This window comes from Lycium ferocissimum, chromosome 4, assembly GCF_029784015.1.
Source record: "Lycium ferocissimum isolate CSIRO_LF1 chromosome 4, AGI_CSIRO_Lferr_CH_V1, whole genome shotgun sequence".
In the NCBI taxonomy this organism is placed as follows: Eukaryota; Viridiplantae; Streptophyta; class Magnoliopsida; order Solanales; family Solanaceae; genus Lycium; species Lycium ferocissimum.
In genome coordinates, this window is record NC_081345.1 from 54784039 (window position 1) to 54808112 (window position 24074).

Consider the following 24074-nt stretch of genomic DNA (forward strand, 5'->3'; position numbering starts at 1 on the left):
AAACTTTTATGATAAAATTGTATAAAATCTATTTAAAAATTTAGCTTCTAACATTTTTAATTATTCATCTGTTACAATCATTGTCTCCAAAAAATTCCTTTCCAGGCACCATCTTTTTTCAACGATTTTGTACTTCTTTTTTCTATAAACTTCAATATATTAAAACATAAGTTTTAAGCTATGAATCTAAATACTAACTTTTTGGGCCTCAAGATCTTGGAGCCTAAGACAAAGGCTTTATTCACTTAGGCATTAAGCTTGCCTGAATAATTTTGTAATTGTTGTATTTCAATATTTTAAAAATGCTTTTGTCTAAATTAATTTTATCTTTCCTTATCAAAGAATATACTCGTAATTAAATATCTCCATACATCAAGGAGTATAAAATTTGGAGCATCAGTATAGTATTAGAATGAACTCAAAAGAGAAAGAAATCTGATATTAAATTAAAAGGTCAAAATTATTAATTAATTGAAAGCTTAGAAGTATAATTTAGCGGACTTAAATTACATACTTATGAACGTAATTTGACACGTAAATATAGGGGCACGTGTAAACACGAATCCACCACGCCCACTGCGTCTCCTAGTCTCGCAGAAACACAAGTTTTCCACGTATTCATTTACTTTGCAAGTCAAATCCCAATATTTCTCTCAATTTGGTAGAACACATTTTCTTTTTTGAATATCACTCATGACTCAACGAATATAACCGATTATAACTAATTAAAATACACTTATAGTATAGAAATATTTTACGTTATTAGCGCATACAACTTACGATCGAGCTATATCGGTCAACTATAGGGCTGACCGATAGCTTTTCTTTCTTTTGGTAAAAGTTAACGGGTCCTGTTCAAATATTAGTGTATAACAGGAGGCTAGCTCAGAATATTACCTTTCCTGTAATTCTTTAATTTAGAAATTTTTAAGGGCAAATAAAAATAAGAAAAGGATATAACCATATTTTTTCTTTTGTTCTTTTCTTTTAATTATTTTATAGTATAACCCTATCTTTACTTGAAATAGAATGGCTGTTTAAGTTTCCAAAAGTGCAAGTGCAGTATTGCATGAAGCACGCAATGAAGGTAAGTGGAGCTATATATCCACGTGCCCCTGTTCTTCATTAAGCCATTTTGTTAGCTTTATTTTCCAATTAACATTTTATTAGCTATCAACATGGAATTTAACACATTATTATCCAACGTAAAGATGAAGTATGCAGCCGTAATACTCGGAGATTAGGTACATGTATCATGCTGCTTCAAATATTAGCATGAGCTCACACACACACACACAAATAGTACTATTGTTTTTCAAATTATTCCTCTTTATATATAAGCTATCATTCCTTAACATTCTTCATCCAGAATCATTTTCATCCTATTATAAGATACATATATACTACATTACTATGGATCCAAAAGGGACTCAACGATCATCAAATAATGGCTTTAGAGCAGCAATAATGGCCCTAATTCTAACAGTCTCTGTTGGTTATGTTTTCCTTTGGATTATGACAGCAACCTATGTCTATAAGAAGACATGGTTACCCTATCTCCGAGCTCAGACCAACTCTACATATTTTGGAATTCAAGGTTAGAATATTCCTAGTACTTCTTTACCTTGCCTTTTTTTTTCCGTATAACGAAGTGTGTGACTATCTCATCTTAAACTTTTATTTCAATTGATTATATCTTCATTATACCTCTCACGTGCGGGTCTGACACTTTTTCATGATTCAAACGCATGAAATTTTTTTTTTTTGGTAAACTGAAAATTTTATTCCTTCATCCTTCCGCAAATACAGCAACATACAGTAGGTAAAATATAATCAAAGTTCCCTATCTATCTCTTCTTTCTTCCCAATCCTATCCATCTGTGACCTTTATACTTTAAGTATTTTCTTCCCTATATAGATGTACTATCCAATCCTTCCCTCTGCTTGCTCTTCCATTTGCCACATATTCCATTGCTGTTACTTTGCATTCCTGTTGCACCTTCTCAATCAGTTTCTGAGGTAGAGTTACTTTGTTGTCCCAGAGAGCTTCATTTCTTGCCTTCCATATGAAGTACACTAGAGCTGTTAGAACTGCCATAACGAATTCCCTGCATTTTCTGCCTTGTATTTTCCTTATCATTCTCTTCCATAATCCCACTCCTTCCTTGTTGTGTATGTTGATCTTCAACCATTTTAGGATCCCTTCCACGCAACTGTTTGATAAATGACATTCAAAGAACAAGTGAGCAGTTGTCTCTTCATTATTGCCACATACTACACAGAGGTTGTCTTGGGAAATGCCAAATCTGTACAGTCTCCCCTGGGTCTGCAGTCTTTGATGGGCTGCTAGTCAAGCTATGCATGAAAATTCTTTGTGGTGTTAGATGGCGGTGAACTTTGAATTCAGGAACATTTATGTGTGATCATTTTATCTAAAAATTTAAGTCATTTGAGAGACCAAGCGCAATTTCATTTACTTAATTATATTTTTCAACTATTTCTTTTTCCCCTCACTGGACTTTACATAATTTCTTTTTGTTCTTCATCGTAAATTTAACATTGAGATTTTTTATAGGTGCAACAATGTTGATATACACATTTCCTGTCTTATTTATTGCTGCCTTGGGGTGCATATACCTCCATCTAGGGAAAAATTGCCACGATAGCAAAATCAAAGAGTATGCAAGTCTTCTTAAATTCTTTTTCTTCGATACACAAAAAATTAAATATACACAAAAATATACTGATTATTCCTTTTTTTTTTTTAACAGAAAACATAAGTTGGCTACATGGAGAAGGCCAGTGATCATCAAAGGTCTTGGGATTGTTTCGAGGACCGAACTTATGTTTTTTATCATGTTCATTGCCCTCTTGGTGTGGTCATTTTCAAATTACTTGCATATCAGCTTTATCAAAATCACACCAAAGTCTGCTGCAGCAAGTGGAGAACAAGTGTACGATGTTCTATCTTTAATTTTATAATATTAGGTGTGCACATATAGTGCTACTTGTTTCAAAATATATTTTAATATAGTACACGTATATTTCTTTTTTTTAAAGGATTTACAATTATTTTTTACACAATAATTCTATATATTTTAATATATAATAGCACATTGTCTACCAGTGGCGGAGTCAGGATTTCCGCCGAGGGGGTTCAAAATATAAAAAAGTAAACATACGAAGAAACCTAAGGGGGTTCAACATCTACAATATATACATAATTTTAACCTAGTAAAAACAGTATTTTTTTCCGCCGAGGGGGTTCGGATGAACACCCTCGGCTCTATGTGGCTCCGCCACTGTTGTCTACCTTATTATTTTAAAAATAACTAGTTCCACTTATTATGAACGATTAGTTATTTGTAATTATCTTTTAGTTGATTTAATATTATAAAAGAATATGTAAATTGCATAGCCAAAACTTAAGAACAAATCACACTTCCTCTGGTCGTAAATATAGTTATCTAAACAAATTGAATTTGTTTTATGGAAATGGTTTAGGTATGCCCATAACGTATTCGAAATTGAGCAGATATGCTCTTCGTCAAAATTGAGCAAATATCTTTCTTCGTTAATAGTTTAGCTCAAATATGTCCTTACTGTTCAATAGTTGGTCCAAATATGTCCTTAATTTAATGGGAGCCCTTAATTAATCTAATTAGCTAATTGATAAGAGAAAAAGATCAAATATGCTCTTAAATTATGCGAAATTGAACTGATAGTGATCAATTAAAAATTGGCGCGCAGGTGGCAAGCTAAATTGGATTCAGTGGCACTGAGGCTAGGACTTGTTGGAAATATTTGCCTAGCTTTTCTGTTATTTCCAGTAACAAGAGGGTCTTCAGTGCTACAAATATTTGGTCTGACTTCAGAAGCAAGCATAAAGTACCATATATGGCTAGGACATATGGTTATGACTTTATTCTCTACTCATGGCATTTGTTACATTATCTATTGGGCTACCACACATCAATTATCCGAGGTAATTAAGTACACCATTATATTGCTTTTGGATTTTTCTCTCGTGTTATCTAAAGATGAAATGAATGTTTTATGGATGTAGTCCAATATAATATACTTAAAAATAAGAAAATTATATTACTTTGAGAAGTGACGAAAAACATTTAAATTTCACATTGAAATAAAGAAACAATATATATAAATTAATGCAAGGGATGATATCATCAATGGACGTTATGAAAATCATAGTTAACTGTGTCTGGGATTTAAATTCTAATTGCCTCTCTCTATCAACAAAAGACTACTTCTTTAAATACGGATTCGATTACATAAACATGACGTAGTAGTGTAGAGTTCTTGTTTCGCCATGATGAAGTGAGTGTAATATGCTTTATTTGTTTGTTTCTTTTTTTATTTTTTTTATTTTTTATGTTTTTCCTCTAATTTCCCTTTTGTTTATAAAATAAATAAATAAAAATTAAGAAAAAGGGAAGGAGAATTGCGGCACATTCTATTCCATCTTATTCTGTGGTTTGGATTCTTCCTTTTTTTGGGTTTGACATGCTGACCATGGTGGTCGGCTCCTTTTATTTATTTAAGGGAAAAATGTACTCTCCATAAAATAAATTAAAAGAATAACCTATAGATCTTGATTGGAACATTGTCAAATGTCAACTCTTATTCCTCTGGTGACAAAATATTTTAAGAAATTTTTCCTCCAATAATCAAAAACAGGAAAAAGATACTACCACAAGTTAGTGGGTGGATTTAACTTGTCATATATCAGGTTAGTTACCATTTTTATCTTATAAGTTGGGGTGAAGCTAGGGGATGCTTTTTTTTTTTTTTTTTTTTTTTACACACGCTCTTTTTCAATGTATATATAGTAGAAGTTGAATTCTCTTGATTTCCTACGTGTTTATTCCTTTATATTTTGGACCCTCCTATATTTATATAGCAGACGATGAATCCCCTTGGCTTCTTACATGCGTTTACTTCTTTATACTTTGAATTTTCCTTAGTAAAAATTCTCACTCTACCGCTATCTATAAGTGATCTAACTGTATAAATATTAAATTTACATGATCGGTGCATAGAACTTAAATCTCCGATCAACTTTACTTACTTTTAGTTTGTAATTGATATTAACAGATGTTGAAATGGGCAAAGAATGACATCTCGAATTTGGCTGGAGAGTTGGCATTGCTATGTGGATTGGTGATGTGGGCAACAACAATCCCACGCATAAGGAGAAAAATATTTGAGCTCTTTTTCTACGCACATCACCTTTACATCCTCTTCATCATATTCTTTGTCTTCCATGTTGGGTTCTCTTATGCCTGCATTATGCTGCCTGGTTTCTACCTTTTCATGATTGATAGATACTTGAGATTCCTACAATCCAGAAAAAATGTTCGTTTGGTGTCTGCTCGAATTCTACCATGTGAAACTGTCGAGCTTAACTTCTCCAAAACTAAAGGTAAATTTTTCAACTTACAAAAGTAGTAAGAGGTAACTTTATGGATTGGTCATCTAACTTTCAATTTATTGAGGAAGGTCAAATTTTTTTATATTTTTGTAATAAAAAAATAACTCAACTATGTCTTTATAGAAAATTCTAAAAAAGCCAAAAAATAAAAGCTATATTCGACCCTAGGAAACGCATCTACGCTTCCATAGGTACAAAATTGTCATGTAAGTATAGCCACGTAAGCGACTGACCTTACACAATATACATATACGCACTTAAAAAGACCTCTTTTCTGACCCAACCAAATATCGAATGTCTTTCAACATGTGGCACATCATTGTTTTTTTTTTTAAGTAGGGTAAGACCTAAAATTATTCTTTTGTGTTTTTTTAAGTGGTGCGCGTGGAAATTATACATGGTGAGTTGTTGAATCGACGGCCTACTTCTGCTTGTAGGACCGGATTAATTAGCACCTAACTTCTTTTAACTTTTTTGTGATATAGAAGCATAGGCCAACTTATTTTTCTTTACAAAAATAGCTTTATGACTGATGCAATCAACTGAAAATTGGATGATTATCTGGAAATTAACCCCAAGCAAATGACAGAACAAGAGTTTCAACTAGAAATAGACACGTTAAATGATTTTATAACATGTGGATCCAATTTATAACGTTTGATATTGGTTTTAAATTGTTGGTTTCCAGGTTTGAATTACAGTGCTACTAGCATCATGTTTCTGAATGTACCAAGCATTTCAAAGATGCAATGGCATCCTTTTACAGTTACTTCAAGCAGTAATTTGGAGGCTGAGAAGCTCAGTGTTGTAATTAAAGGAGAAGGAAGTTGGTCAAAGAAGCTTTACCGGACACTTTCTTCTCCCAATCCTGTTGATCATCTAGCTGTCTCTGTTGAAGGACCTTATGGACCTGCTTCCACTCATTTTCTGAGGTACGAAAAAAGAACTTCTAAGAGAGTGTCAATTTTTCCATCTAAATCATCAATCTCCTTTGTTTAATTATTTTGAAGAATTCACCTAATTAAATAGTTATCCACCCAACCGCTTCAACAGAAAATAGTTGGCGTATATATAAGATATGTATAACTGCATATAATCTATGAATACTAGCTAAGAAAAGTAAATAGTAAATCCGATCGGCTGGTGTAAACATACCTTTATTTTTTATCCCATTTTTCTTGAAAAATATTTTAGTTTGATCGTATCTTCTCAATTCTTGGAATGATACTCTTTGCGTCCCATTTTATGTGGCGGGATTTGGAGTACAAAATCAAATTAAAATACCTAATTTTTCATGTGATGTGTAGATTCTTCTAGTTTTGATCTGAAATAAAATTATATATGTAAAATTATATAAAAAGTACCACTAGGCTACTACAATCCACCGTAATTAATAATTTAAAATATTCCAAACATGTTTGATTATATCCTGGTCAAGGAAAGGCCTTTTTGAGATTGTTCAAATTATACTAGTGTCGTCATTGACCACTAGAACCCTCAACTTTAACAATCAGCATCATCGCTTGAATAAGGTATAGAGGCCGCTTCGATTAAAAAAAATGATGACAAAATTGATCTAGAGTATAGCTTTAAAAGATGGAAAAAATTGAAAAATGAGATCATTTTATATGTGTGTACTAATGTGCATGGAACAATAAATTAACAGCATGTTCTTGTTTTGCAGGCATGACTTATTGGTTATGGTGAGTGGAGGGAGTGGAATTACCCCCTTTATATCCATCATAAGGGAACTAATCCACACAAGTGAATCACTAAAATGCAATACACCAGAAATCCTCCTCATTAGTGTATTCAAGAACTCAACAGACCTCACCATGTTAGATCTTATCCTTCCAATTTCTAGCACCGCATCAGAATTTTCAAAATTGAAGGTTCAAATTGAGGCTTATGTAACAAGAGAAAAAGAACTCACAATGGAAAACAGCAACAAAAATTTGAGGACTATTTGGTTCAAACCCAATCCTTCTGAAGTGCCAATCACTCCAATTCTTGGCAAAAATAGTTGGCTTTGTCTCGGCGCAATAATATCATCTTCCTTCATTATTTTCCTCGTTTCGCTAGGGGTTTTAACTAGATTTTACATATACCCTATTGATAAAAACACCTATAAGATCTACTCTTACCCAAAAAAGTATGTATTGTATATGTTATTTATGTCATTATCCATAGCCATCACAGCTACTGCAGCTTTTGTTTGGAACAAGAGACACAATGCCATGGAAGCCAACCAGATTCAGAATATGGAAGGGGCAACTCCAATGGCCTCACCAAATTCTTGGTTCTATAATGCAGATAGGGAGTTGGAGAGTTTGCCTCAACAATCACTTGTTCAATCTACTAATCTCTATTTTGGTGAAAGGCCAGACCTAAAGAGTAAGTTCTCTAAAATATGCTACTAGATACGGACCATTTTATGTGAAGGTATTACTATTTGGGAAGTCAAACAATTTCTTTTTTTACTACAATTTTTTCGAACTCTTTTTAAATATTTTGAATCATTAGATACGTTGACTTGTACTTTTGACCTTCGTACTCCGTACCCCTTCACGTAAATTGGTAAATTGGGACAGTGTATTTCTTTATAGTTGAACTTATAAAGTGATAAATTAAAGTAACATATAGATATAATTTAGTATGATGATGATATATGAAAATCAGACGCTGGAGTCAGAAATTCTAACGAGAAAAATAAAGAAAATGCAGTGCTAGTGAATTCGAACCTGCAACCTAAAACAAATTTGAAACCAGAATGCCGCTACATTAGAAGATTCCCTTATATCAAGGGATTCGAAAAATGTTATATTTGTGTGAGATGATCGCCACACAAATATATGTGGCTAATTTTAGACCACAAGTTACAAAGGTCCTCATTTCTTTCTTTTATTCGTGCCCAGTCAAACACTATCACATAAATTGAGACGAATCAAGAAAGTATAGTTTCCGATAAATTAAGGGGATTTAATTGACACCTATTTATGGGATCAGGTTACTCTGTCCCTGAGTGGAACTGACTGAGAGGAATGTTCTATATTTTGGTTGCAGGAATCCTGTTTGAGAGGAAAGAATCAAGTGTTGGAGTTCTTGTGTGTGGACCAAAGAAGATGAGACATGAAGTTGCTAACATATGTTCATCTGGTTTAGCAGCCAATCTTCATTTTGAGTCCATCAGCTTTAGTTGGTGATTTCAACATTTTGAAGTCATAACACATACACAGAAGAAAAATCAGATGGTTCTATCTTACTCCCAAAGAAAGGGGGAAAAAAAAGAAAAAAAAAAGAAAGAGATTAATGTTCTTTTTTGTTACCTTCGGCTATGGTTTGAGTTTTAATATTTTTACTGTAAATTTGAAGAATAACATGTGTCCTCCGTCTTGAAATATAAATAATAATGTTCTTGCTAGTCCCTATTGTATACTCCATATTTTGGGTAGAAACTTGAAAGAGTTACTATAACTTTGTGAATAGATTATAGAAATCGGCTGGGAACTCATCGGGAAATAATTTGGCCTCATACCCTGGGAAGATCTCTGGGAGGAAATAAGAAGAAAAAGAAAGGAAAGCATTAACCAAATTGGATATCCTATGCAAGGAAAATCCATCAGAAAATTTCAAAAGCGTTTAATTATTTTGAGTGCTCTTATGGAAAAAGAGTGTAATGGAGATGAATGAATTCCTCCATGCATACCTCACTAGAGTAGCCCGAATCTCAAATAATCGAGCCATTTTATTTTTGTGCAGAGCCACCTTCCTAGTGGGGTATTAGGCCTCACCCTACATCGTATTTAAATAATCAAAACGAGAATACATCATTCGTGTTAACGTGTATAAGAGATATATGTAGGTCAAGCCATTGGATTAGGAATATGGGAAGGTGTACTGAACAAAATAACCAAAAAAAAAAAAAAAAAAAGAACAAGAAAAAAGAAGCATGTGAGGTAAAGAGCCACAATTCCAAACCCAAAAAGAAAGCAACACGACCAACCACAAAGAGGCAGTCATAATACGAACTTGACAAATTTTATTTCGTTAGAATTACAATTCAACAACAACTGAGGTTCCACAAGCTGTACTAGTAGCCAAATTTTATTGCAGAGATCAATGAATCTTTCAAAAAGAAGATGAAGTTTAACACACCACACACACACAAAAAAAAAAAGAAAAAAAAGGGGAATTAGCTACCAATGTCGTCGGTAATCCATTGTTAAATTTCTCATAGGTGACAGACTTTATTATAACCCGTCGCTAAATAGGATTAACAACGGATTTTGCTGTTTAGCTTCGAAATTTGTCTGTCGCTAATTCCTGCTTTTTTAGTAGTGACATTTCACCGTTGATAACCGGGTGGGGGGTATCCAGCACCGCTTGGAGCATAATTGGCTGGAGGATAACCATTATGTTTCTGTGGTGGGGGAGGGTACATGGGGGGTTGTTGTGGTGGTGGTGGGTATCCATAGGGTTGCTGGGGTAGTGGGGGTGGGTAGCCATAAGGTTGCTGGGGTGGGGGTGGGTATGATTGGGTGTTTTGGGTTGGTGCATATGCAATGGTTGGAGGAAGAGGCTGATCCAAACGAGACATTTGTTGAACAGGTGGTGCTACCGTTGGCCTTGCTCCAAACTTTCCATCTCTTTTGTTCATTTCAACCTTGTGCTGTGTCTGCAAATTTATTTTGAAACACCACAACATCAACATTAGATGTTCTGAAGAAAAAATATTTTACTATAAATATCTGAAAGTTCTCTGCAATCTTTATAATTGAAAATAGCTAGCAACATCTTTATTTATAATAGTAAGAAACCTACTTTAGCTCAAAATAGTAAAACCTTTTCCTATATGATATTTATTCTACAAATCTGCCCAGGCATAGGCTAAAACAAACTTGCAAATACCAAATCCTAAACAATCTGGGTTTCCCACTTCAACTTTGAATTATTCTTCCAAAATATTCTTTCCAATTTATTTTAAACAAATTCAATTGCAATTTATTACTGCCTTGCATCCCAATTTATGTATGTTTGACTTGCCACAAAATTTAAGAAAGAAATTAGATTTTCGAAATTTAAGATTTAAAATAAGTCATAGATATTATGCAACTATAATAATTTCATTGAGAGTAAAATAAGAAGTTTAAAGTTAAATTGTTTTTCCTTTTGAAACAGATTAAAAAAGAAAATATGACACATAAATTGAAGGAGATAATAAATTTATAACACAATGCTCAACCTCTATGTTATCAGTTCAAGCTTCATTACGTAAACATTATGCTAATTCACTACAGCAATATATCAGAATATTTTATGGGGAAAAAAAAAGAGGAAAGAGTAATCGAATTTTATACATATGAAATAGCACAGGAGAAAAGAAATCACCAAGAATTTTGTAACCAAGAAATCAGAGTAGAATATCTGAAAATTGGATAACTTAACCAAAAATTGGATTGATATAAAATCAATTATGATTTTTGTATCTGAAAAAAAATTTGATTTGACTTATCTTCTAGTTAGATAATTTTACCAGTACTTCTTTTTTGAAGAAAGGAAAATCCCAGGAATAAGTTAAATCTATGCTATATATTGCAGATGCCAAATTTGTTCAAGTTTTAGCACATACCTGCATACAGCTGCAAACCCTGCCAAAAGAAAAAGGAAAGTTAATAGAGATGGATAGTACAATCGATTTTTTTTTTTTTTTTTACACTGTCTATATATATAAGTTAAATTCTTGTTTCTAATATACTAGTCAAGTGTCTTACGTGCAATAAACCATGTCCGAGCAACAGTTCAGAACCTGAGAAGCCTCTTGAAGTTCGTCATTTCCTGTAATACAAGCAATGCAGCTGAATATACATGCTACCTGCTGGAGGCAAAACATGAATCCCTACAACATAAAGGCAAAGCACATTAGCTAAAAAGATAAAAAAGGAAATGAAATTAACTACAAGCTGAAAGGGGAGGCTAAGGAGGAACTGAAATTACAATTATGCAATTATCGCATTTTGTTGTCTGCAGATTGAACTCGTCTTGCAACATAAAGCGTGTTGAGGCAACTGAATTTGCAAAGCAAAGAAAAACCTGAAGAGTAGAACATGATTAAGTACATATACAGGACGGCTAAAGAAAGTAAATAGCTAATTACAGTCCAATTCGTTTTGGTGTCCTACTTTACAAGATAGCCAGCAAATGCTTAGATTTTGTATATTAAGTATAAATATACATATAGTATACATGTAATATTCATACAATTTACATATAATATACATAATCAATGTATACGTTTTGTATATTTTGGCTAGTGCCCATAATTAATTTTGGCCGATAGGCCAAAAATGAAATAAGACCTAAGGAATAAGCTCATAGTTTCTATATCACATAAATTATAAAAATCTTGAAGGAGGAACATTCAGGAAACACCAAACCTCTGTGCAAAGACATAACTCAGGGCAATGACTTTCTCCACATCTGCCACTACAAGGCATATAGCCTCCGCAGCATGTATACCTAAAAGCAACAAATATTTTAAAATTATAAGGATTAATAGCTATGTGTACATCTAAACAGAGAAAGAAAATGTTTACCTTGACATATCATTGTATAGAGCTCGTTTTCTGAGAATGTACGATGCACAAGGACCGCTGAAACAAATCAAAGGTACACTGATAAGCAATTTGAATAAATGGCACTCAAATAAGAGAAGCAATTTCACTGGAAGATAGAGCTACTTTGTTGACAAATGACAGTTTAACATTAGTGGAAGATTGAAGGAATTAGGTTGTTTCGATGATGCAGGTTCAGTTCCAAACTGAATTTTATCAACCCTTAACCGATTGTATGTGTTTCTGAATAAAACCTTTGAAGTATCAGTAAGGAACTGTTTAACATTTCTTGCGATTTCATTTATTCAGGATCTTTTCATCATATTGCACTAAGATGAATACACTTCAAAGCATATATATGTTATGCTGAAGGGGGAAAAGGGCTGATGCAAAGAAAGCTGGCTAATAGTCCTAGATTCTAAGAACTCCATATAATTCTGCTAACGGAAATCACGTTAACGAGATTTTCACAACACCACGGATCTTGGAACTTGCCACTAGTTATATTTATTTCGTTGTTTGTTCTCTTACAACGGAACTTACCCCATAGGAGATGGACTTGATGGGTCTATAGAGTACAGAATAACAGAAGTCACTTAAATGAAATTGGAATCATCCAACAATTGTTGTTGGAATTCTACATCCAAATATGGAAATTAAACACATCGATTTGGAAAATTGGGTAAAACAGTAAAGGTTTAATACATAAATTGGCCCTGAGGTTGTCCCGAAATCCCTGTTACACACCCCTTGACCACGGGAATCACTTTACGCACTCAAACGTTTCAAAAGTGTGTATTTTACACACCATTTTAATATTTGACCACTTTTTCCAGCATGGGCTAAAAAATTCATAAGCATAAAGGAATAGAGGAGAGCGTATGTAAATCAACTCACCACCAAAGCGAAAAACAGCAAACTGCAAATATCCCAAAAAAAAAAAAAAAGATCACTGTTTACATCAGATATATCAAAAAAACAAATTAAGCAATACTAATGAAATTTCAGGTGAAGCGACAACGTACAGAGAGGATCTGACTGCGGAGCGCGAAGGAGATCGGTGTGCCAGTGATTCTGATAGTTTTGACGGATCTTCATTTTCTCCATTTGAGCATCTGTTGAAGCCATTGGAACAACAACTGAGTAATGCACTACTAAAAAAAAAACGGATTTTGTGACGGACAAATTCGTCGCTAATCCTATTTAGCGGGATCAGATTGATGATAAAATAGAATCCTGGGTCACGAACAGTGATTCGATCGAGGAGGATGAAGAAAGAGAATTCTTGATTCAGTTTTCCACTTAACGACAGAAAATAGAATTGATCAAATTCTATTGAGTCTGACTCATACTGATCATTTATCAAACAATAACTCCGGACGGATTGTCAAAAAAAATCTGTTAGCTACAATACATTTAGAACAACGATGAAGTTCGTAGCTAATTTTAATTTTTTAAATATTGATGATTGGGGCAGAGAGCTTAAAATCCTTTTTCCTATCAATGGGAGAAGGAAAAAACAATAAATAATCAAACAAGATTGAGTATGCTGTGAACGTTTGAATAAAATAAATATGATTTGTGTAGTCTAAATTCAAGAACGCCCTCCGTGTCTGCGCGGTTGGCTGTGAGAGACTTTTCAAGCTTTGAATAGGAATAAGGGAGGGAAGAATATGTTTCTAGAAGTTCTAGCCTTCTAGGTAGGGGTGGTATAAACTAATAATAATAAAAAGAATAAAACATCTGAACAAATCCAATTAATGCGAATTTGGGTTCCAATTTTGTTGGCCAATTTTCAGTTTTAAATTTTAAAAAATTTGATTTTCGATTATTTTTTTTTAAAAAAAAACTGTTTTTTTTTATTACATAGGGGGTAGGGGAAGGGGAAATGGGGAAAGAGATTAAAATGTGCGATTCAAATCCCCACCAATAAGGTGAGAGTTCAGGTAGCCAACCGGCTGAGCTACTAGATCCCTAGGATTTTCGATTTTAAGGTATGTCGAAATATAAAATTTTTAAAGGAAATTTCATCAAAAATATAGAGCCCAATATAATACATTACACCCACGTAGTTAGATTTTCAGTTTATAACCAATTGATTTCTGCAACAATATTTATATATCCAGTATACAATATTATACACACAACGTATTAACCTTGTATAAAATTGTATAAATTTTAATAATACATGCTTTATTGTTTTAAATTACTATACAAGTTATACAATATTATATAAACATTGGGTTTCATCTCTTATAAACTTCGACCCACGAAAATGGGTAATATTTATACTAAATAGCTCAGATTTTTATTAGCTTCAAATTTTAACCACAACTTCAAACTGACATCCCCAACTGTTTAGCCAAAGATTCGTTTATTAGGAACAATTGAATTTGTTTGAAATGGATCTTTAACAATGAAATTAACCCAATTATTTGTAATATTTGATTAAGCAATTGAAGAGACGAATAATAATTAAAAATCTATGCAAGACAGTTAATAATAATCGAAGAACTAAATAATAAAAGAAAAAAAATTCATGTTCAATCTCATGGAACAGTAATGTAAATTGCTTGAGTGATGAATGAATTACATTGCTTGAATGATGAATGAATGTGTGTATAATCGAATGTTTGTAGTGAATAGTAGAGAGCAATGTAGAATTCAAGCAAAAATTAGATGGGATGCAAATTAGGGATAATGGGATAAATATAGGTTTGACGTAACTAACTACCTTCCCTATCTCTACGCACGAGCTAGTTTGTACTGGCATGGTGGTCGTGGATCTCGATAGGGTAAATCGTGATCCCTTGAATCTTAGGGTGTTATTGTTATGTTCGCTTATCTTTTCCTAGATAAAGACTTAGAACCGGAAAGTTATGTCCGGTGGAAATTTTCATTTCGTTTCTGGAATCTCGATAGGCAAGCATGCGGATATCAAAGCGTCCGTATCTTTATATCATGTGTCCAATTAAGGAATTGAAGAATCATGATAAAAGTACCTTGCTATTGATCGGGGGTGGGGGTGGGGGGTTAAGGTTCATTTACAGAAAAAAAAAGACTTGAATTCAAAGCAACGCGATTACTCGAGTTATGAATAGATTATGGTGATACTATCTTGCATCCTTCGGATAAAGTGTAAACTGTTAAGTGCGAATGATGTCTACAGACAATCTAAGTGTTATGGCAAATGCCATGGTGGTTTTATGACTAGGTAATTGTGAAGTCCATATTTTGGCTGACTGACGTGACAAGAATGGTGAAAATGTGATCTATGATGTACTAATGTGTGTGACTTCATAACGTCTTTGAATGAGGGGGCTAAAGTTGAGGTAGGACTACATTCTTGATGGTGGACTGCATTGGAGTGCTATGAGCTAAATAGAAAGTTGTGTGAGTTAGTTACAAACAACATAGGAGGATTGGTATTTGGCAAGGCGCATGAGTTGCGTTATTTGATACATTTGGATTTGCTAAGTATAACAGGGCGTGTTCAAAGATGTATAGTGTACGAAGCCACAAGCCTTGCATTGAAGTATTTGAATGGTGAACGTCTTCGCTGAAGAAGACTAGTGGCTCACATATTGGAGTATTCCATGTATTCGGGATCCTTGAAGTTGTGCCAGGTTCGCATGACTAACCTGAATAAAGAAACATCAGGAGTAAAGTCATAAGGTATATTTCCTCGGTATTCGAGTTTACAAACTGGGTAGAATTCAACATTTGAGATTGAGAATGTTGGCACAATTTTAGTTACTTATGAGTGAAAGATGAAACGAGTCACGATAGACATATGAACTTATTACTTATTCTGGAAGGATTTAGAATATGTTTGGGTGGCTACTAGTGATACTCATAGGATCACATGCTAGATACCGAGCCAAAATTGCTCAATAAACATCAGAGGTCATATGAATATATCAGCGGGGAACTTTTAAGGTTGCACAAGTTGACTAGTTTCATCAGATTTGATAAATTGACAGCTTACGAAGGGAGGTATGATAGGTTTCCCCTCGTATTCTTTAGGTATATGAGTGGACCTGAGGATATTTTGTTGATGACGGTTATACATTCAGTTCTAATAAGTTATAGAGATACTAGGCGATGCATTATGGATGTATGAAAGCATATAGGGAAGCCTTTTGGGTGATCAGTGTTTTTTTTTTTTTTACAGATTTGGCACGAAAAGATAATTACTATTGCCACGGACATGCTATTTGAAGATTTTATGTGGAATTAGATGTCGCTTGTTGACAAAGTAGTTTCATCTCGGGCAAAAATGTTTAGAATTGGGTCAAGACAAGAAAGAGTTCTTTTCTAGCAAGAGAAATTCTTGATTTAGACTTACGGTGTGTGGAAACATAATTTATCAGGATTCCAGATACCAATGATGGCATTGGAGGGGGTGAGAGAAATATAAGTTAGAAATCGAGATTTTTGTCCCGATACAGGTTTAGCAATGAGTTACTATTGTGAAAAAGGAATTATTATGGTTATGATGGTATCTTTTGTGGCAATAAATTGTGTTTGGAAGAATGGTTATAGTCAAAAGTTAAGTAACTCAGAGTGAGATGGTTCAAATAAATGAGAAACGATCGTTTGAGAAAGTTCCGGGGATGAATAAATGGAAATACAGGTTTTGGAGCTAAACTAAAAGGGTTCGACAGTTAAAGTGTACATGTGATGCTATCTCTGTGATTTTTGCATGAGAAATCTAGTGGAGGTTTATAGCATGTATTTATAGCTGTTCGATTGTTTAGGTACTATTCCGAGCACATTCAAGGACGAACTGTCTTTAGGGGGGGGGAGGGGGGAATGTAATGACCCGTCCGGTCATTTTGAGTATTAGGGAACTTTTCCTTAATTAAGACTTTTTGTGGTTCTGTTAGGTGATTCATAACTTGCGTGAACGGGTGGCATGGGTCCCGAGGGACTCAAATGCGTTTAAGAGAAGAACAAATAAAAATTAGGAATTTTGAAAACTTAAGAGTTGACCAAAGTCAACATTTGGGATTAACGGACTCAGAATTGAGGTTAAAAATTCATGTAGGTTCATACGGTATTTTAGGATTTAGTTGGATCGCTTGGCCGTGTCCCGAGGGACTCGGAAGTGATTCGGACGCTGAAGTTGAGAAGTACGGAATTTGAAGAATAAGAGTTGACCACAGTCAAATATGTTCTTAGACGATCTTGAATCGGCGATCTGAGTGTTTTAAAAGGTTCGTAGGGCGTTTTTGAAGTGGTTTGCATATTTGTCTTGCATCCTGAGAGGTTTGGTGAAGTTTCCTAACACCAAAATGCTAAAGAGAAAACACTAGGTTTTTCGGCTGCTGGTGCAACAAAAATTAGTGCATCGCGATAGCATAGACTGGTTAATCACTAGGGCGCAGTTGTGTGGTGCGTATCATGTTAGTGAAGAACAGGGCATAGGCGCACTGGCCTGTTCAAGCAGGATTATCCCTGACATCGATCGCAAAGTGGGCCCCACGTTTGCGATTAAGGACATGCAACACGCGCATACTTAAATAATTTCCAAATTGGGATTGGACTTTTTGTTTCCTATCTTGAGCTCTAGGAGTCAGATTTGAGTGGTATTAGAGGCAATCTTCTCTTTCGGCAAGGGATAAGAATATTACCTTAATTTTGATATCTACTCATGTTTTAATTACCTTAATTTTGATATCAACTTATGATTTACCACATTTATAGATATATTTATCCATCATTTGGTTGAGAAATTTGGGGGTGTTTGCTCTAAACTTATGAGGATGAAGTTTTATAATTTGGAGGTCAATTAGTTAGTATTTTGTGGTGAAATTTTAGACGTGAAACTCTTGGGTCATGGATAAACTGATTTTGCAATAAATTTTTGATTTTGACCTTAGGGCTTGGGTTTGACTTTTGAACCGATTCTGTATTTGTCAATATGAGTCTTGTTGGCTTCATTTTATCGCGTCAAACTCAATTTTGAATAGATTGGGATCGTTTGGAGACTTTGAGAAAAGGCAAGACGATTCTTTGAGCTTATGAAACTTTAGATCGAGGTAAGTTAAGACTTGACCTTCAGTGAGGGATGCTCCAATTAATTGTTAATGAATGGGTTAAGGGGTAAGGGGTGATGTATAGGCGAGGTGAGGATCGCTGCTACGGGTACCGAGTGACATCTCATGTTATGTGATTTTGCATGATATATCTAATTTTTAGTGCTTCTTATTGATCGATTTGTTGATATCATGAAAGAATCTCAAAACTAGAGAATACAATATGATAAGTGATGCCTTGCTAGGCTTGTTAGAGTTAATAGCATGTAAGATGACATGTTTAGTTGAGGTTCTTTGTATTTGATATTGATATGTCATACATTGACATGTGATTGCATATGAATTGAGAAAGATCATGAGATGAGCATGTCGAGACCGTCCGTATAGAGATTGATTTATTAATTATGAGTTTGATAGTACATGATATTATGCATACTTGCACGTGGATATCGTCCATGCGGTGCATGCACAACGCGATTGTCCCCTATGGATCACACTCTCGAACAACCCTGTTAGATTTAGTGTGTGTGCAGGGTTATGAGTAGATATGATCATTACATTGCATTACGTTCTCATATTACCGTGTTGATTATGATTTGAGCATCATACCATGTTATGGAGGTGAATTTGTGCATACTTCTTTTTATATGCTGATACAATGATTTTACTGATTTAGTTGATTTATCTCATCCTTACTCATTGTTTATTTTCTGTAGAGGCTTATGTTGATCAGTGTGTGAAGTTTTGATAATTGACAAAGCAAAGAAAGACGAGACACTATTGAACCAAGACACTATTGAACCAGGTCCACAAACATAATCAATCCAGACAGGTACAGTGTCTTGCACATGAAGAACATGTTTTAAAGGAGTCATCAGAAGAAGAGGAGGAATGATCACATGTCATCAGGTGCATTAGATGAATGGCCTAGAAGCGAAGACATTGTATGAAGAAGAGCTTAAAATGATGAGCAGTGAGTTGACTAGATGCAGACATAGAGCTATACGGATATATGAAACAGTTCTATCAACAAGTTCCAGCCAATATCTCAGAAGCAGTTCAAAGGCAGATGCAGAATGAAAGAGATTGGTGGAACATGTATATGAACATGTTCCAGCGCATACAGATGCTGATATCAGAGATGGACGAATGAGGTGCATGAAACAGGTTCATGAACGTGTTCCAAACAAATCCTGCAACAACAAGGATTTGTAGAGGAATTATGGTAAAGACTTGGCGGTCAAGTATGAAAGATTCCTTGCCATATTTGTCGAGATTAGTAACCCTTCTACAAGGAAAAGAAGCCGACTCAACAAGGCAAGAATCCAAGTACAACACAAAACCTTATTGCGTGTTATAGTCCAAAAAGGAAAGGTTTTGTCACCGACCTGTGAGCTTCAATTGTTATAAATACCCAGGTCTTACCAAGAAGAAGTTTGCGCACCCAAAAAGAGAGAATTCAGAATATTGAGCGAGGAGAAGATTTATCCAACAATATTCAAGAATCTAGGGTTGCGTGCCTAGTGCAAGAAGACGGATTGAAGGAGTTGTTCTACTGAATAATGTTTTCCAGTTCTTAAGTCTACAATCTTGTATAAGGTTTGTTCTATCGAGTTGTATCTTTATCCGCTTATTACGAAGCTTAAAAGTAGATACCAAATATTGTAGCTTCAAATAGGAGTTTACTACTTGAAGATAGCTTGCTAGTCAGAGTTTGGGTAGCAAGGTTGAGGTTAGAAATTAGGTTGCAGAGTTTGTAACTTAATTTGTTATTGACTCACAGTTGTAGTGGAGTTTGGAGTAAATCCTGTAGGTCTGCAGGTCATGGTTTTGATCGCCCTTGTGAGCCGGGTGGTTTCCACGTAAAAATAATGTGTCATTTACCTTCTGTTTGTTTTTATTCCTCAAACATGTTCGTAGAATAGGTTAGGTAACGTGTTTTGTCCATAGGCGAGAAGTAGGTATATATTGGGACGGACACCTAGGTCATGCAAAGCTTTTGTGGTATCAGAGCAAGGTTCTCATCATAAGGTTAACACCTTGAGAAAAGGATCTTGATAAAAAGGAGCACTGTCACGACCCATTTTGCTTAGGCCGTGCGGGCACTTACCTTCCCACCTCGATAAGCGAACCATCAACCCAACAATGAATAAATACACGAAAGAATGAATTTAAACAACGGAATAGAACAAATACGTAAGTCTTACGATATATCTATATATACATAGTAGAAAGTGCGAAAGACAATAAACACCCTCAGGTTCTAGTCTGAATAATACAAGAGCATCTAAGGAGAATAATATAATCTGGAATACTAATACATAAATGTTTATGTCTCTGAAATAAAAATAGAACATATGATAGGAAAGTCTTCAAGGTCAGCGGACGCCATGCTCACCCGAAACTCGAGAGAAAGTCAAGCGTCGATCGCCCACGGTCACGGAAGTGGATCCAACTCGGTACTCGCATTCATAAAAGAATGCACAAGTTGCAGATCAAGACAAACAACGCGCATCGGTAGGCATCACGTCGACTAAGCATAGTTAACACAATTCGATAATAAAGCAGATAAGCAAATAAACCAACCAGCATAAGACAATATAATCACAATCGAGTATCCGTCATCGCCTGTGTAAAGCATCTAAACCCAAACATGTCAAGTCTGAATATATCCGAACCAATCCAATCATCACAATCCAATCACCAAGCATCTCAATCAAGTCATAATGCAATGCAGTGCAATAATGGCATGAATGCAATGCAATTCCATGCAAATGAGGTGTACACATGTACTCTGGACGGAAATATCAATGTCTCGGTAGCACAACCCAACGTGACTCGCGAAGTCTAAGTACCACCCGTCCTGAATCTTTGCCCAACAGACAGACGGGACCCCGGATCTTTGCCCACTGGGGGTTCTCACTGGCACCACCCTGGGGGACCCGTGGAGTCCATGCACTAACAATGATTCCGAGATATCATCGGAATTAGCCATGCAACAACGATGCCGGAATAGATCATCGGACATTGGCCATCTCACAATCACTCAAGTAAAGAATTCTGTCAAATATCAGTTTCACACAATCAACGATTCCGAAATTGAACCTCGGACATGACGCCTTCTCATAATCACTCAAGTAAAAGAGTTTATCAAATATCAGTTTCATACAATCAACGATTCTGGAATTGATCATCGGACATCGGCCTTTTGACAATCACTCAAGTAAAAGAGTCTGTCAAATATCAGTTTCACACAATCAACGATACCGGATCATCACCGCGTATCGGCCATGCATCATGAATGTGTGAGAATGCGTGCAATGCGTTAATCAATCATCAACAATCAAGTTTAAAATCACAAGTACCAACAATGGGGTATGCCAACAATGTATCATATCACAATAGCAACAATGGTATGCCAACAATATATCAATATACGCCAACAACATATCCAAGTATAAATACCAACAACGGGTATGTCAATTCTATCTCAATCAAGACAATAAAACAGATTCCAATATCTACCGACTAATCATGGCATCAAACCATCACAATGGAACAATCAAAGCACACATAACGGGGTGGCTAGTCCTAATACACAACAGGGCCCAACCTAAGGCAATATTCAACCCGACTTCATACCCGAAGGTTTACATGCTATCTCTGACATTATAATATAAATACGAAGGTAAGCCATAACCTACCTGGATTGTCGAACCGCAACACCAACAACTCACTCCTTTGCCTTACCCTTTCGCTGAATTTCAGAACCAAAGTAGTCTAAGTATAATCGAATTCTATATTAGAAATCATGAAGAATGATACTAATATTGCTACTATTTCAATTCGGTCAATTCTAACCCTAGAAATTGGGAAAAACGGGCCCACAAGGGAAAAACAGAAAATTCGAGGGTAAAATATCAAATTGAGTACTAGGTAATCATAACCCAACCACTAATTGTTGATTTAGCTCAAGGATTAGTCTAATTTCTAATTTCAAGCAAAACCTCCAAATTGGGTATAAACCCTAAGTCTTCAATTCCAAAATTCAATGCTAAAAGTGGAAGATATATGATTAATAAGCTTAAACTAGTCAATATCTAGCATAAACATCACCAATTTATCATTTATAATCCTAGGGACAATGTTCTTCCAGAACCCTCTTTTAACTCCCATCACCATGGGTTTATTAATGGGGAAAGGGTGAATCTAGCATGATTATGGTTAAAGGGAGAGTGAAGAAATAAGTAGGATTTACCTCCACGATTCTCTTCCAAATATCCTTAAGAGCAGTTTCTTCAAGCTCAAATATTGAAATGGGATATAATGAGGGTCTAGGTTTTTTAACACTTCATTAACTTTACAAAACTACCCGTCACCCTCTTCAGCGGCACTGGGACAGCCCTAGCGGTGCCGCTCCAGTGGTCACTCGACCGCTTCAGCGGTCGAGGCTAAAATCCTCTTCACTGCTTTGGCGGCAGGGCTACCGCTCTAGCGGTGTTATTTGTTGCGGTGTCAGGCGCCAAAGCGTGACACCGACACCTAAACTTAACCCAAGTTTCACCTTTCGATCCGATTTTTTGACTAATTTCCGAGGCCATCTGCTCACATACCAAACACATAGTCTCACATAAAAACGCGCTACGAACACGCCCGTGGTCTCAAAATTTCTAACGGTGGTCTCGTTGACCGAGTCAACCCCGATGCCTTAATCCCAAATTCCCAACCCAAGTCCTGAAATGCATCCAAGTGTATTAGGAACCGAACCAAAAACACACACAAATTCTAAACGACCATCCGGACCTCTCGGAATTGATAGAATTCCGACAAAGGTTCATTTGCCCAAAAGTCAACTTTGGGTCAACCATTTTTCACTTTGAGCCTATTTTCCCCAAAAGTTGCCCGAATCCAGTCCAGACACCTTGGGAAGCGTGTCAACAGGTGTTATACCCCATTTCAACTGAGGTCAAAATGATTTACAACATTTCGGTAATTTCGAGGTTAATTAAAGTTAAGGAGTCGCCACCTAATTATTTACGGTGAATTAGAGCACCTAGAGTTAATTAAAGTCATTATCTAAAGTTGATATTATTTTAAAGTCTCGAAACCAAAAATTTGAAGTAAGGGTTCAACTAACTTAGAGGGAAGGTGTTAGGCATCCTCTAAATTCCATTAATAATGGTTAATCTTAGACTAAGTGTAAGTGTAATATTATAGAAAAGAAAATAGATTTGTAAGTATTGCTAAAGTTATAGATATATAAGAATGCTATTTAAAATAGGACTTGTAGAGAATAACAATTTGTATAAAAGAGTACTTCTAACGCTATTTAAAAATACGACTTATAAATGTTGTTAAAGCTTTAAACGAAAGTATAATAGTGCTATCTAAAATAACACTTGTAGAGGAGATTCAATTGGGAAAACTATTCTTACAAGTTATTAGTGTTTGTAGTGAAAAGGATTGAATTTTTTTTTTTCTTGCAGACAAATGGCTAAAGCCAAATACTTCTTCCCAACTCAAGTCAAAATGAAGTGGTGTTTCCGTTTGTAGAAAAGTTAAGGTTTGAGAAAAACATCACAATTTACTTAACTTATATGATAAATCCATCTAATAAACACTAGCCAACTTCAATAAATAAGTTTCCTATGTAATTCTTACGGAAGGTAAATCCAACAGAGGTTTAAAAATGAAACCAAATGACATCAAAAGCCTAGAGTTTTTTAAAAAAAAGAGGGCAAACACCAACAGTAAACCAAATGGACAATCAAAGCCTAGAGTTTTAAAAAAACAGCAAACACCAACAGCAATCAATAGACATTCTTTCCTAGGTAACTAAAAAAAAGAAACAACAAGCATAACACTTTAAGATAGGAATTTGAAGGATAATTATGACAGAGTGTTCGTCCACTTTTCCCCGCTTTTCATTCATGTTGAGATGTATTTAAGGGAGCGAGAAGCACTGAAGGA

At 35.1% G+C, this 24074-nt stretch overlaps 2 protein-coding genes across 4 annotated transcripts in view; one reads left to right on the plus strand and one right to left on the minus strand.

Annotated features, from left to right (window-relative positions):
- The first annotated feature begins 1378 nt into the window (after positions 1-1378).
- LOC132053543 (ferric reduction oxidase 2-like) lies at positions 1379-8873 on the plus strand. Of its 2 annotated transcripts, XM_059445624.1 has the most exons (8): positions 1379-1597; positions 2576-2678; positions 2772-2954; positions 3751-3985; positions 5116-5443; positions 6141-6384; positions 7137-7846; positions 8516-8873. In XM_059445624.1, exons 1-8 carry the CDS (start codon positions 1414-1416, stop codon positions 8653-8655), a joined length of 2127 nt encoding a protein of 708 aa, XP_059301607.1. In that variant the 5' UTR covers positions 1379-1413; the 3' UTR covers positions 8656-8873. The 2 variants fall into 2 exon arrangements, with proteins under 2 accessions (XP_059301607.1, XP_059301606.1); XM_059445623.1 differs by having other exon boundaries at positions 2576-2954.
- Positions 8874-9471: 598 nt separating this feature from the next.
- LOC132053544 (uncharacterized) overlaps positions 9472-24074 on the minus strand; it is a 30542-nt gene continuing 15939 nt past the window's right edge. Inside the window, exons 2-9 of one of the 2 annotated variants that reach the window (XM_059445627.1) lie at positions 13089-13178; positions 12961-12982; positions 12046-12102; positions 11887-11968; positions 11447-11542; positions 11224-11348; positions 11082-11100; positions 9472-10127 (exon numbers count right to left, since the gene is read on the minus strand). In XM_059445627.1, the coding sequence (XP_059301610.1) occupies positions 9798-10127; positions 11082-11100; positions 11224-11348; positions 11447-11542; positions 11887-11968; positions 12046-12102; positions 12961-12982; positions 13089-13170 (813 nt within the window). In that variant the 5' untranslated portion in view covers positions 13171-13178 and the 3' untranslated portion in view covers positions 9472-9797. Of the gene's footprint in view, positions 10128-11081; positions 11101-11223; positions 11349-11446; positions 11543-11886; positions 11969-12045; positions 12103-12960; positions 12983-13088; positions 13654-24074 lie in introns of those variants that run through there. The other variant, XM_059445625.1, reaches the window with a different exon arrangement.